The sequence below is a fragment of the Nyctibius grandis genome, chromosome 16 (assembly GCF_013368605.1).
Source record: "Nyctibius grandis isolate bNycGra1 chromosome 16, bNycGra1.pri, whole genome shotgun sequence".
Lineage (NCBI taxonomy): Eukaryota > Metazoa > Chordata > Aves > Nyctibiiformes > Nyctibiidae > Nyctibius > Nyctibius grandis.
Window position 1 is genome coordinate 11,118,933 of NC_090673.1, and position 14,567 is coordinate 11,133,499.

General features: G+C 43.5%; 1 protein-coding gene across 10 annotated transcripts in view; it reads right to left on the reverse strand.

Moving 5' to 3' along the window:
• The window catches only part of DNM1 (dynamin 1), a 67,612-nt gene that overhangs the window by 40,480 nt on the left and 12,565 nt on the right, over nucleotides 1-14,567 (reverse strand). For all 10 annotated transcript variants that reach the window (XR_011049339.1, XM_068413684.1, XM_068413679.1 and 7 more), the window contains exons 2-5: nucleotides 3,319-3,392; nucleotides 2,014-2,163; nucleotides 721-924; nucleotides 96-194 (exon numbers count right to left, since the gene is read on the reverse strand). Coding sequence is in view for 9 of the 10 variants with exons in the window: in XM_068413684.1 (XP_068269785.1) it covers nucleotides 96-194; nucleotides 721-924; nucleotides 2,014-2,163; nucleotides 3,319-3,392 (527 nt within the window). In the remaining variant the exon portion in view is untranslated. The remainder of the gene's footprint in view (nucleotides 1-95; nucleotides 195-720; nucleotides 925-2,013; nucleotides 2,164-3,318; nucleotides 3,393-14,567) is intronic.

Consider the following 14,567-nt stretch of genomic DNA (forward strand, 5'->3'; position numbering starts at 1 on the left):
GAAGGGGATGCACTGGAGGAAGGGGATGAGGCCAGGACACCTCACACAGGGAAAAGAGAGGAAGGAGATCATGGACAAAGCATGAGGAAACATACCTCTACGAAGAGGAAGTAATTTATTTTCTAATACATCTCGTGCATCAGTTCCTTCATCCATAAGATCCAGCTTAGTGATGACTCCAATAGTGCGTTGCCCTATGGAAGAAAACCACAGACATACTTCATCAAGCAAACAACACATGCAGTATTTTTCTCTGTTCACAGAGCTTACAGATTCCCCAACTTGGATACTCAGGGGCTCTTGAACTCAAACATTACAGTTCTCATCATGTTCAAGAGGCCATGAGAGCAAAACAGACAATAATTGAGCTCAGTTCTCAGGTATACCCTGCTGAAACCTGCACATGCTATGCCACAGCAGAGAGGGATTTTAGTGCAATTTTCCTACTTTTCTCCAGACAGAATGCAGATGACTGAAGGAAAGGAAATCCTTCACCTCTTCAGAAACGGGGCTCAGACAAAGGAAGAAAAGGGGAATAACAAAAATTCTATTACAGTAACTGTCAACACTCACTAACACCTCTCAGAAGAATGTGTGTTGGTGAAGATACAACCCAAGACAACACAGGAGCCCACAGCTACTGGGATAATCACAACCAAAAGGTAAAAGGAAAATCAGGCCACTGTCTAGCAATGACATGCTAAATTAAGAGATAATTACCTTGAGGATCCACCTCCTTTGCAATCTTCAGGGCATCAGAATTGGCCAAATCAGAGTTGGCTGGGGATACTGCCAGGATGAGGCAATTCTCTTTGGTGACAAACTGCAGGAGCATATCTCGGATCTGAAACTCGATGTCAGGGGGCTGGTCCCCTACTGGGACTTTTGTCATACCCGGTAGATCCACCAAGGTCAGGTTCAGGACTAGACACAGGAGACAGCACAAGGAGGTATTGAGGTAGGAATGTTCTGGTCTATAAAAAGCACCTGTAGCTTTAGTGTCTCCAATATATAATAAATATAATAGATGCACACACAGAAGCATGAAGAGCTTTCTAGTTCCTGTTACTGCTTAGCAAGAACTAGTTGTTACTAGTCATGATTGTCAATGATCTCAATACCCTTCCCTTTAAATCACTTGTTTTCACACAAACCAGGGAAACTGTGCCCTCAGTCTTTCCACATACACTACACTGAAAGGGAAGGGATGACGGTACATTTTTTCACTTTGTAACAAAGGCTGGAGAGTCAGAAGAGGTGGTTCCACTCATTAAGAGTTGTCTCCAGTATTGAAGGGCTCCGTCCTGCCACCCTTATTCAAGGGAGGCTCCTGTCAAAGTCAGCTGGGCCTTCTACTGAAGGACTACAATATGCAGCACTATTACTGTTTAATTGTCTTGCTGAGAGAAAAGAATAAGAACCAAAAATCAAGCACAAGTTCTACCCAGACAAATGCTATGTAGTACTGAGCTACTGCTTTCCAAAAAATACCCATACAGCTGTTCACAGTTAAAGAGCTTTGGGACCATGTCGCTCCCTTGTTCAAGCATATTTCTTCCACCGAGATCAGCAGCATATGACAGTTCTCTCCGGGTAGTGCCTATACAAAGTATGTATTTACATGCAAACAGAAGGCAAGTGCTCCTGAGAAAGCCACTCTGGTTTTTTGTTCCATTTGTTTGCCCAGTAAAGCAGTATCAGAAAGCAGGAAGGGACAGCAGCTCTTCACTGTAAGACTCATACTGACACAAAGGAACAGCCTCAGGAGCAAGTTTCTGCACTGACGTTAGTTGTTTCAAGAAGTGCTGCTAGCAGATACCTCGGCTGGCAGACAAACCTGCTTTAGCGGTATGGCTAAGGCTGGAGTTTGATACAGCATGGCCCAGGCACATGGAGATTAAAGTCAAACCCAAGCACGCCCCATTTAATCTCTATTCTTTCTACCTTTACTTCATGACAAAGCAGCAACCTGCCTCACCTATCTCCTGACTCAGATGCTGCATTAGGACTCACCATGGGGAGAGTAGACTCGAAGATTGATGGGCACTGGGGAAATCCCTTTGTTGGAGCCAGTAACACGATCCGTTTCAGCCTCAATCTCCAAACGGACCTCCTCAAAATCAGTGAATTTCTTTCCCTTGCAGTGTAGGAACTCACCATATTCTATTTAAACAGAAGCAGAGAGTCAGAAATAGCCACTGAAATCAGAGAAAAACTCAAAGTGTAACAAAAACATATGTCCCAAAGCAAAACAAAACAAAAAACAATTGAAGGGATGAAGTCTGGCAAGGGCCTTTGCCAGTAGGACTTGGCAGGGTGGCACAGAAGTTACTGCAGTCACACTGTCTGATCAACATCTGAGAGAATTCAGCTGAGCCCCACATCTTCACAACCCAGCTTTTGTCTCAGCAGAGGTGCCATCCTCACTTGTCTTCATTCCAGCAATAATTCAGGACTTTCTCTGTTGATACTAAGCAAACTTAGCACACACCTGCCTGCTGTAGCAGTGCCTTCCACAGCTACACTGGGAGATACCCTTGGTACTCCGCGGAACTTGGGCTAGATCTGTATCAACGTGCTCATGAGACTAGACTCAAGAGAGTCTCTAGCAAAAAAAAACTTCCCTTGACATCATTTTGAGTTGGCTGGTTGTTGGGGTCTTTTGTGTGCCAGTCCTTGAACAGGCTAGCCAGTCCAAGAACCCTCTGTTTCTATTTTAAAAGCCTCCTAAAAAATTGTCTCCTTACCCCAGAGAAGAGGACTGCCGTGGATAGATCAAGTTCACCTGACAGGAGAGGAAGAGTACCCTGAAACATTCACTTGCCAACTCCTGGATGAGATCTTAACTTATGTTAGGGAGAAAGGTAACTAAAATATCCTGCAAGTAAGTAGCAAAAGCAGTGAACTGCCCCAAAGACCAGCCACAGAACTCTGTAGTCTTTCTTCTACAGATCCCAGGGTTCTCAGTACATTAAATCATCTCCCCCCCTTACTTCAGTAGATTAGCAGCAGGGTCATCTGGCTTTTAGGTCTTACCTACTCATAGGATTCACAGCTGCACAGGCAAAGGAAAATTGTGGTAAGTGTATGCATGGAGCCCTGCCTAAGTAAAGCAAAATAACTAAGCAGCATTTTGCTTCTGAATACTTAATACATCAGATATTAAACAGATAGAACTGAAAACCAACTGCAGGTCATTTTTACTGGGGAAAATTCTTATTTATTTTTTCCACACTGAGCAGTGCCGCTGATCAAATAAGACCTTTCTTGACTAAGACAGCGATCCAGCTGGCCACAGAGGGAAGGTAGCTCACATACCTGTGCTGGAGTTTACCAGCTGCAGGACCAGCGGGCGCCTGGTTACGATGCCAGATCCACGTGGCAGAAAGTCCCTGAAATGAAACAGGAAGTTTCAGATGAGTGAATGATTGTTTCCTTCCCTTTTCACAGCTTTTCTGCTTCCACAAGCATTCATGGATTCTAACAGGGAGTCTCAGCCATGGGCACAAACATTTAAGGCACTAAAAACCAAGTGCTCCTCCTCAAGGAGGATAAGAGCTTGTATACTCACAGCACATCCCCTCTAATCCTCTCTGTAAGAGCTACAGCTCCTTCAGCTCATATTCCAAGCTAACAAGCCCATTTAATGCAGCTGTCTGTACTTTGGAAAAAAATAATCTCTTTCATCAGAAAGAAAGAGAAGTTGAAGCAGAGTCCAAAAACTAGCGTGCCTCCTTTTGACAAAATACAGTTAGTTACCCGAACTACAACAAAATCACTCACACCCTGCACTTTGGGGCTTGAGAAGACACCACATCATTCCAGCGTGCAAACACCATATGATACATCTGAAAGAATAAACAGCAGCCAAAGGCTTGCCTCCACCCAGGGTTTCTCCTGGCTACCTACTCAAGACATAAGTATTGCCAAGGCAAAAGCAGCAGCAGCTTCCTGTATTCACAAGAATCCTGAAATCTTCTTCCAGGTAACAAGCAATAGGACAATAGGAAACAGCCTCAAGTTGCCCCAGGGGAGGTTTAGATTGGAGATCAGGAAAAATTTATTCAACCGAAAGGGCTGTCAAGCACTGGAACAGGCTGCCCAGGGCAGTGGTGGAGTCCCCATCCCCAGAGGGATTTAAAAGCCGTGTAGATGTTGTGTTGAGGGACATGGGTTAGTGGTGGCCTTGGCAGTGCTGGGTTAACGGTTGGACTTGGTGATCTTAAAGGTCCTTTCCAACCAAACCGATTCTGTGATTCTAATAAGACCGTAACCCATTCTCATTATTTCAGACTTTTCAGAGGTACAAAGAGTTAACCAGGGTTTGTCTTTCATTTGTTTTTCAAATAATACAGCTCTAGTTTTTCCATTCCAGTGGGATTAACCCTGGAATCTTTGAGGCATTGCATCATTGTAGCAGTTTTCTGCTGTCTCAGCTCCATTCCTATGGATGTCTGTGGTCAGTATGTGAAAAAGTCCTACCCTGGCATCAGTTTTTAGCATAATGAATCCATCTGAGCTGCACTGACTTATTTTGAACTTACTGTACCTGAGAAAAAGGTATCCTATTACTATAGATTCTCCTTCTAGCACACTGAGACAATGCTCCAGCTATTGATCTCTAACTTGCAGTATCAAATCCTGCTTTACTATAGGAAATGCACCTCTTGCATTTACAAAAATGAGCCCTCTAGGAATTAAGATTCCACTCATGTGGTGCTCCGTGTTCTCCTGAATCTTTCTCCTTTGGCCAAGATCCTGATTTCTCTGCTGTCCTTGTCATATCTACAGAGGCAAAAACTCATGACAAAGGTAGATGGAAAACCTGTATGGCATCTGGGTTCCAGCATTATTAGAAAAGGATCTAATTTATTTTGTTAACTGAGTAGCTCCCAGGCTATTCCAAGGAAAAAACACTAAGTCCTCATAGAAGACAAGATGGCAAATTAATTAGCCAAATTTAGTCACCTAAATCAAAAATCTTAGTGCTGCTTGAAAGTGAAAATATGTGCAATCTGATCCTTAATATCAGAAAATGAATGTGTGTTCTTTTCCACAAACTATTGGGAGGTACATGGAGTTCAGCTCAAGTTTTCTCTACGCTTGACTCCTATCAGGAGTTACAGCCAAAAGCTTTATAAAAAACCCCACAACTGATGCAGTATCACTCCATTGTATTCATATTATTTCCCATTCTTCACTTCCTTTCTCTCTACAGTCTCTTGGACAAACTCCTTCCTCCTGCTCCAGCTAAGCCTTTCAAATCACAGACACTAGAAAGCACGGATGAGTAAGTTCTGCAGCAAGCTGGCTGGGCACCAAGGAGCAGGCAGCGTGTGGGAGCCTCGCCTGCCCTCTTGCAGCAGGCATAATAAACTGCTTCTGTAAATAAACTACAACGGCAGAGCATGGGCAGCATGGACAACATGCCCAGCACCGGTTTTGAGTCTGCTTAGGAGCCAGGGGAAGAATGATCTCCACACACACACCCCTATTACTCCAGAAAGAGCAGCACAAAGTGCTGAAATTAAGTCAGAATCAGGGAAACGATACATGAGATAAGAACAACCACGTGCCAGATGACTTGGGCAGACAAGAGCAGAAGGGTCAGATAAACTGGCTAATTCAATTCCAGCACAGGAGATGTACGGTAGCAAGGCTGGGGGAGGAAACAAAGATGGAATAAATCTTAGATAACATGCTATAAAGCTCCAAGTGCTGGAACAACGATGGCAGCAGGGACTCCACTTGTAAGACAGGCAGCCTCTAGCATGACATCAAAAGCAGCCTCATTACACACATCACTAGACAAGACTTTGTGCCTGAAATATGTTATTCAAATAGGTTGAGGGCACCAACCCCCTGTTTTCCTCATTCCCTTTGTGTCGTAAGAACTGAAAATTACTTTTTTTGCTGCTTTGTTTGTAACATGCAGAAGTGGCATGACAACATTTGATTTCCCATGCTTTTAAGCAGCAATACCACACTGTGCCACCTCTTCAGGCTAGGCTTCATCCAGAAAACACAGCAAGGTAACAGCTAAGACAGAGAAGCTGTATTCAGGGAATACAAATACTTAATTTGCTTGTGTCTCTTTGCTTAGCTATTGACTCAAAATTTGCTATCAAGATATTGAGGTATCAGTTCTAGCAATGCAATTCCAAGCATTTTATCAGAATTGGAAAACTAGGCTCAGATCAGCTACATTCCCCAAACCATCAGTTAATGGAACACTTATTTATACATATTTCACACCCATCTTTTATTAACTACTGTCAGAGAGGGGATACTGAGCTAGGTAAATTCTTGGTCTGACCAGTGATAGGTCTCATCTTCTAAAGCAAGACAACAAAAAGAACCAAGGATGCAAATCCTGATGGGTCTCAGGCTCAAAAAGTTTAGGCAGGGAAAGGCATTTATGGTTATATTTTGCATTGCTCACTTCTGAAGTGCTTACACACATTCTCAACTAGCTACCCCAGGGCAAACCCAATCACATCATCCCTTCCAGTCTTATTTCTATTTTGGTATGCAGAGCTGCATTAAAGTACAGATTTGGGCTGAAAGCTGCATTAGTAAAACAATAGTAAAAAAAAAAATATTTGAGGGATGGAAAACAATGTAGCAGTTACTGTAGAGCAACATTCGAACAAAATCCAAACACGTCAGAAATATACTAAGGCAATCTTGATGTCATGCAGCAATACATTTATAATAAGGGTACTGGGGACTTGGGGGTTCCCTACTAGTTTTTTTAAATTAAAGTCAGAGACTCTATATAAAAACCCTCCGTGGATTAGGTAGCTTGGAATCCTACAGAAAAAAAAGGTGCTATTAATGACAGAAAAAGCATATTTGCTCTATAAACAGGTTTCAGAGTTCATTTAATGACTTGCACAGTACAGAGAATTAGAAGTTAAAGGTAACATGGACCAAAGACGTTTCCCCCTAGACTATTCATAAGGCACAGGAGATTGACAGACTGCTTGTATAATTCAACATATATTGTACGGAAAGGGAAGAAAACATTGATAGATGCAGTCAAAAAAAGTAGGACGTACCCATATGAAAAGTTTGGGACTTCTTGAAGAGTCACATTGAAACTTTCAGACAAGTTTCTTGTGTTTATTCGTTGCTACTACGTTGAATAAAATGCACCTCTCTCCATTAAAAGAGGAGACTTGCACGAGCTGGTTTGCTGCAGGAGGGCCACGTTTGTTCCTAAAGAACGCACACAATTTGCTAATCAAAAAAAAGATATTTGTTTACTCCTTTGGTCAAACACTTGATGTTGATCTCATATTTTCTTCTTAAACAAGAGGTAACTAGATCTTTGGAGGAGGAACTAGTCTTCCAGCATCTCAGTGATCATTATGGGCATATTGTGCCTGGTTCACCTGCTTTGTTAGAATAAATGCTCTCAAACCTGGTAAACACAAGAGAAAAGTGACCGCATGAGCAAGCCTGTCCCTTTGTGCTTTGCCAGAAGCGGTTCGCTCACTGTTCTAGGTTTGTGCTCTAAGGCTTAGATTCCCCGTAACAGTTACAGTGGCATTTAGTTCCAGCAATCCAGCATTTGCAGGTAACCCGCCTATGATCTTGTAGCCATGACATTCAGTAGTGGCACCCATAACTTCCCAACAGCAAAGGTAGGTAATGTACACATGGCACCCCGACACATCGGCTCAGACTGCAACTGCTTCTCAGTAGACACTCTTCCACTGCAAGCACGAGCACTGTGCGTTCCCTCCTTCCATCAAATTCAAGTGGAAAAGCACCTCTGCAGCCATCTCCTTTGCATTGCATATAGACACTGTCTACTTTTTTGCAGCTCATTGCTTTAATAAGAGGCCCCCTGAGGTTTGTCAAAAGATCGCTACGTAGTACTGACCAAGAAATTTAATGTCAGCTATCAACACACCCATGAGAGGAGACTGCATTAATGCAGATCTTCAGGGAGAGACCCAACAACACTTTTTTTTGCTCGTATGTTCTAGAAGCCTTAATATGGCCAGACAAGAAGGCTTACTGCAATCCTTTATGTGGCATTACAAATGCCTCTTTTACAAGCCCAGCTCTCAATCCAGCAAGAAAGTCAGTTTCAGAACAGAAAGACACATAGAAAATATACACACAGGGAAACCCCAGAACATTTGTCAGTTCCCAGGACGGGCAGCTAGGACTCCTGGACTATAAAATTAATTTTGCCCCTGGTTTATTGAGCCTCAGGAACAAGTTACTCTTTGTACTGCAGAATTAAAGCAGTTTTGCACCTTCTCCACCCACTGGTAATCTATATTTCTGAAAAGACTTTGAGTTGAAGCTTTTTCATGCATGATTTTAGTCTTCGCTGAAGTTGCAACGAAAGTCACTGGCAGTCAACAACAGACCCCAGTCCATGGTACCATCTCTTGTTCTAAATGGAAGGCAGACCAAAGGCTTCTACCACCACTTACTTTCCCTCCCTCTAGAGAAGGTGGAAGGCTTGCAAAGCTGTTCGCAAAGGGCTTTGAAATATTAATCTAGGCCTAGTCTAGATATACCAATACAGCATCCTTGCAGTTTATTGTTTGTCAGTCCTTACAGATTCTTGGATTAGGAATGCACTAGAGAAGGTAAAGCCTCAATTAGAAGAAACAAAACAGCAGCTTATGAAGACATAAAAGCAGCTGCAAAGAACAGAAGAGTGAACATCACCATCTGATCATTTAATTTCAATTGGATTTTTTATTAAACATCTACAGACAAATAGGGTATTAAGGGATGTGATTAATTCCCAGTTTGGATTATATCCGTTTCAGAAAATTAAGATTCACACAACCTCCGCAATTTCACATGCCTGTTTGTGTTTTTTAAATCTAGTATTTGTTATTTCCTGTGTTCTGGTGGTGCCCAGGGACAGCAATTCAATCAGAACGGCACTGCACAAAGCACTATGCCAATACACAGCAAGAAGTACAGCTCCTGCCCCTATGGATCTTACTATCTGATTACACAGTTTGGACCTGCTCCTGTTTAAACTTAAAACTATCTTTGTTCCATCTGTCAAGTCTCATAGTTGATCATTCATCATTCACACACACACAGATCGAGAGTTCTTCATTAGCTCATCATGGCACGATGCATTACAAGAACCCCAAGACAATCTAGGGCTATGGGTACCTCTGACATACGACCCTTCTGATCATTGCACTGAATGGCAACATTCACATTATCTTCGTGCAGGCTGCATTCTGTGAACGGCTTATGTCTCTCTGAACAGCACTTCATCTCACAGCACAACAGCTGTATTTTCAAACATATTCTTACTCCAGCGTGTGTCTCAAATGAATCCTTAAAACACAGGTTAACATCTATGCAACACGTTAGCCACAGAATATCTGCAAGGCTAAAAATATTTACCATTAATCTTATTGACTGCTAAAACGAACACCTCAGAAATGGTAGCAGCTTTCCACTTCTTCGACACTAACTCAAGCCTCGTGCTGCTTCATAACAGACATCATCTAGTTCTATCAGAAGGTAGAAGCCTGATGCAGGAACTGCCCTTGAGAGCACCTTCCTGGTCTGATCCTTCAAGTGACATCCAAGTACCTTCATAAGCAATTCCGTAACTCAGACATGGGGCAAGAACAAGGACAAATTTATTCTTTCCTCTGCCATCCAGTAGGTTAACAAGAGGATTGCATTACAGATTTAGACCTACCTTTCCTGCTGACTTTGTGGCCTCTATGAGCTCTTATCTTCCCCGAACCTATAAGTGCTTCTCAAACAAAAAAAGCCAGACAGGCCAACATGAACAGCAAGCATTTAAAAGCAGGTGCATTATGAAAAGCACCCATCAACCTGCTGTTCTGTTTTTCTCTGCCCTTAGCTTTCATCCTCCTTTCATGCTATATCATGTGAAGTTGGACACCAGTCCTACAGACTCATAACCACATGGTAAGTCTCATTCCTAGGTAGCCACATTTGCCATTAAGGTTAGCGCTTCTAGACTCAGAGAGGTTTAAGCCAGGGAATGCACGTTGTTTATCTGCCAACCTCCACAGCCTAACAGTGCGCCTGGCCTTGACCCACAGTGAAAGACAGCAATTCTGCAAGCACTTGGTATAGTATCATTTCTCAGGGTGTAATTGGTACTGGTCACACAATGGATACATATAGAAATAAAGGTCTGTTGTAAGTACACCACATTCCAGCATACTGGCAATATTATCATGCACAATGATTCATTATTCCAGAATACAATTGTGAAAAATAAAGACAGGCAATAGTTCATGAGTGTCATCATAATACACATGTTAACAGAAACAAAAAAATTAAAGAGAAGGCTTCCCACTGCCTTGCACCTTGGGTTCCTATTTACAGTAGCGCAAAGGGAGGTTAACACTATTGTGCTGACTCGGAACACTTACAATTGCTTTGTTAAGTAGTTCTGGCACTCAAACAGCATCTCCAGCACCTAGCCATTCCTCCCAGTACAGGTCCCCAGATCAGTAACCAGGAAGGGCCAAGAAGATCTCTTCTCAAGTTTGGGAGTTTGCTGTACCTAAGGTGAGTTCCTGGAGACTATTTTACAAACTTCACAGGTCCTGCCCGAGCAGGGCAGAGCACAAATGCTAGTATCAGCTGGACTCATTTATAGCATACTAGTGGATAATTTGCAAACGAGTCAGAGGGGATAGATAATGAACTAGAAAGTAACTTCTGAAGTTTGCAGCTTCTCCAATTCCCCTGTCTGCCTTGAGTTCTCCTATTCCTTTGCATAGCACTGCACATGATACCAGCACAGGTCCCCAGCACGTGTGAGGTACTTCTGTCTGAGATGCCTTTATTAAGGTTTTATGCAGAGACTGAGGCACTGTGGTCTTCAAGCATGAAAGGACAGCAACTATGCTAATTCACTGTGAGAAAAAAAATAAGTGTAGAAATAGGTTATATTACATGTTCACACACACATCCTGCTCCAGAACTTACATTATGATTCTCACCACAAGAATCACCTTTCTGTTTTGTTTCCTCTGCCCTTTTACAACTGACCAGGACGTGTGGTGTTCTGGAGCTCTCATGCCTCTTTTTCCCCATGCCGTGCTCTCACTTTATTCAAAGCAAGAAAAAAAGTAGTGTATTCATAGAGTTAACGTATGAAGTAAAAAATAAAGCCACATAAGAAACCTATTTACTGCAAAAGGCAACATTTCAAAAACCATAATGACCCCACACCACAGGCTTTGCCAAAAAGACAGGAGACTGCCCCCTCCAAGAAAATCCAGCTCCACGGGAAACTGCATGGCTGGCCGTCTGAAAGCCTACAGACGGCAAGTTTGGTGAGTCAAATCCAGTTCCTTGTGAACAAGTATAATGGTGGGGGTTGTTTCGCTGACATCTGGGACTAAACGATGTACCACGGAGAGACAGCAGCTGAATGAGCTTCCACCTCAGCCATGGGGCTTGTCTTCTCATCATGGGACACAGCACAATTACTTGGCTACTAATCTAGATGTACAGAGGTGACAGTCTCCAGTGCTGTTCCCTGTGTCACCTTCTTGGCAATTTTTGGTAAAGCACAGATCTTACCTCTCCTGCAGAACAATATAAAGCCTTTTGTTACTGAAATGCGTTGTCGTATTTATGTGCTCTTGTGGGTCTCTGTGAGGACCTACATGCCTTGAACATCAAAAGTGTTAATCAAAAAATGTATTTCCCCCACTCAGAACACATTTGTTGAGTCAAGTGTGGGCTGAGGGGGCTCAGACAACTGGAGAGGGGATAGGCCCTGTGCCATGCTCTCTCACATCACTGATGCTTCAGCTGCAGTGGCGTGTTCAGACTCCAGCCTGCAGCACCTTCATAAACACTGCTAAAGCAAAAGGGAAAGTGCAGGGCAATCTTTACATGAACACTTGCTCAGAAACAGCTCTCTCCCCTACTCCTCCCAGAGTGCACTAAATCTCTTCCAGACCGTGCTAAATTCTGCTGTTCTGGCTTATCTCTGACCACACAGACTGGTTCCCAGGAGTCACTGCAGTCAGTGCCTCTCTCATCCACTCTTTCCACATCTCCCTTCTTTGTATCTCACTCAGCCCCTCTCCTGCACATGCCTCTAATGCAGGTCTCTGGAAGCAGCAGGGTAAGATAAAAAGTTTTTCTGTTGTTTATTTTGATTTGAATCCTTTGGGCTGATTTTTCTGTTTCACACTCCACTAGCTCCAGGGTACATCAAAATCTGGAAGACAGCTGTATGCATTAATGCCAAGTCATGGCTGCACTGGAGCCTCTGTGCACACATTAATCTGAGGCAGAACTACAAAGCTTCATGGCTGTACTGCTTCCACAGGGCAAGGGACAGCCGAGAAGGTCAGAAGCATTCTTACATTTTAGGTATTACACTTTTACTCAATGGCCTGGGGGCCTGCCAGCCCGCAGAGTAAACTGGCACAGCCAAGAGTTTGCCCCAGGGATTTCTGCTGCTGTAGGTTTACAGTAATTCCAAGGCAGGCAGTATACCCCAGCTTTATGCTTGGTAGACCTTACAGCAGGATCTAGCCTGACTTCCAAGGTGCACTATATATGTATTTTTAGATGACCTGAAAGTAAGGCAGAGATGTTGCTATATTCTTCTGATGCACCCCTGCAAGCCCATAACCAAGGGTTACCACATCCAGCCAACTCACGGGTGGCGTTACAAAGCGTAAAGCAAGAATTTCTGATAAAGCTGCACTCCATCCCTAGCTCAGTTTACATAACGTGTACTAAAGTCCCTATATACAGCGAGGGGAGACAGAAGCCAAGCCAATGGAATTTCTCTCCATTAGAGAAAGTTATACAGCTCCTGTGCTACATTCGTAGGAGGGAAAGAAGAGAACAGAGAAGGGAATACCTTGGGAAGAGACTCAAACACACACACGCATTACCATATTTGCTAGTTTTCCATGGTCTCCTTTCCTTCTGTCTAGAAATCTAAGCTTTCCCTCTCAGTCATTTCTGGGGCCTGGACAGGCAAGTACCTTTAGGACATGCGAGTCTGAAATAGCGGTGTTGGTCAGCCCCTTTTGAAGGATCAGCACTAGGATCTTGCACAAGGGCATGGGGTCCATTCAAACAGACTCAGTACTCCAGACCACTAGGAATATATGGGGTTTAGTAAGTACTGTTCTTATTTGAAGCTGTTGATCAAGGTTTATATTCATGCTTTGATTTCTTCTCTGGTTTTATGAGGTTAACTTTCATTTTAGAAAAAAAGGTTTCAAAATCATCACCCCCAGCCACAGGACTTCAGGTGCTGGGGCTTTCTGAAAGCAGTACACCAAATATAACAGGACATACAATAATTTCATCAGCAAGCAACACTTGAAGCCTGTCTGAAAGACTTCACCTTCCCCCAGTCCTTGCAGACACCACGAATAGTTCTCAGCCCTTGCCTAGAAGAAGGTGTGCTAAAGTATGAGCACAGTTCATCACCTTAGCCATCCCAACTGATATGTTTGGGCAGGACACACAGCCACCTGTACTGTAATGCAGATCTCCCTTCTGGCTATGAGTGACCAAGGTGAAATTCTTTGCTTTTAAGTGGAGGGCTGTGGCCCTTGGAATCCTGGCACACAACGCCACTGCCTTGTGCCATCCCTGCTGAGGAAGCCTGCAACAGGAGCAGATTGGATCCACGTACTTCTCTCCCTAGTTGTGATCACTGACTAGATAGATAATCCCTTCATGGGCTGCAGCTCTACAACTGCAGTGCAGCAACCAATCCAATCTGAGAGCCAGAACCAGGCCCAGGGGGATAATTCTCCTCGTACTTCCCTACAACATGGTGAAATCTACTTGTTTCCATAGAAACAAATCAGTTTGATGTCCACATAGCTCCTGCATCCCTCACTGCTGTGCATCAGCCCCAAGCTGCTGAGGCTGAGAGATTTTAAGCAAGCATCTACAGCTGTAGGTCAAGAGTTTGCAGGAGAAACAAGAGGTACTCCTGGCATACAAAAATCAGCCTTCTCACCCAAGACGTAATTTGCTTCAGTTCATCTCTGCTGTGAGAGAATTAATCAGGAATATCCTTCCCCTCCTCCATTTTGCAGGTTGACTTATCTGCCAGACCCCTCCCTGCAGATGGGTTAGCCCAGAATATGTGAGGATGTAGCACACAGATGGGGAAGGAAAACAGGGCACTCTGACACCCCGAGTGCACTTGGGAGACAATTTCCTTTTTGTATTTTTGCAGGTAAAAACTGTAAAGGGATTTTCTTGTTTGGAACTCTGCATTTTACTGTGGAGGATTATTCAGAGAGTGGTACAGCCGACAGTGCATTGCCTGATCTCAAAAAGTCACTGCCCATTATAGCAAATGCCGCATTGACTCGAGGCTGCGGCGCTGGGGACAGAAAGAGTCTTGAGAGAATAGAAAATCGCAGCACTGCTGCTATGCAGCTTCCTCTGGGATCTTTTGCGTAATAGAAAATGAAGTCCTGGACCTTGCTTGCTGCCTTGGGATATTCAAGGTAAAGAACAACACAGCACTGATTCTACATGACACGATCAGGAACTCAAGGGAATAAGCAGCCTGG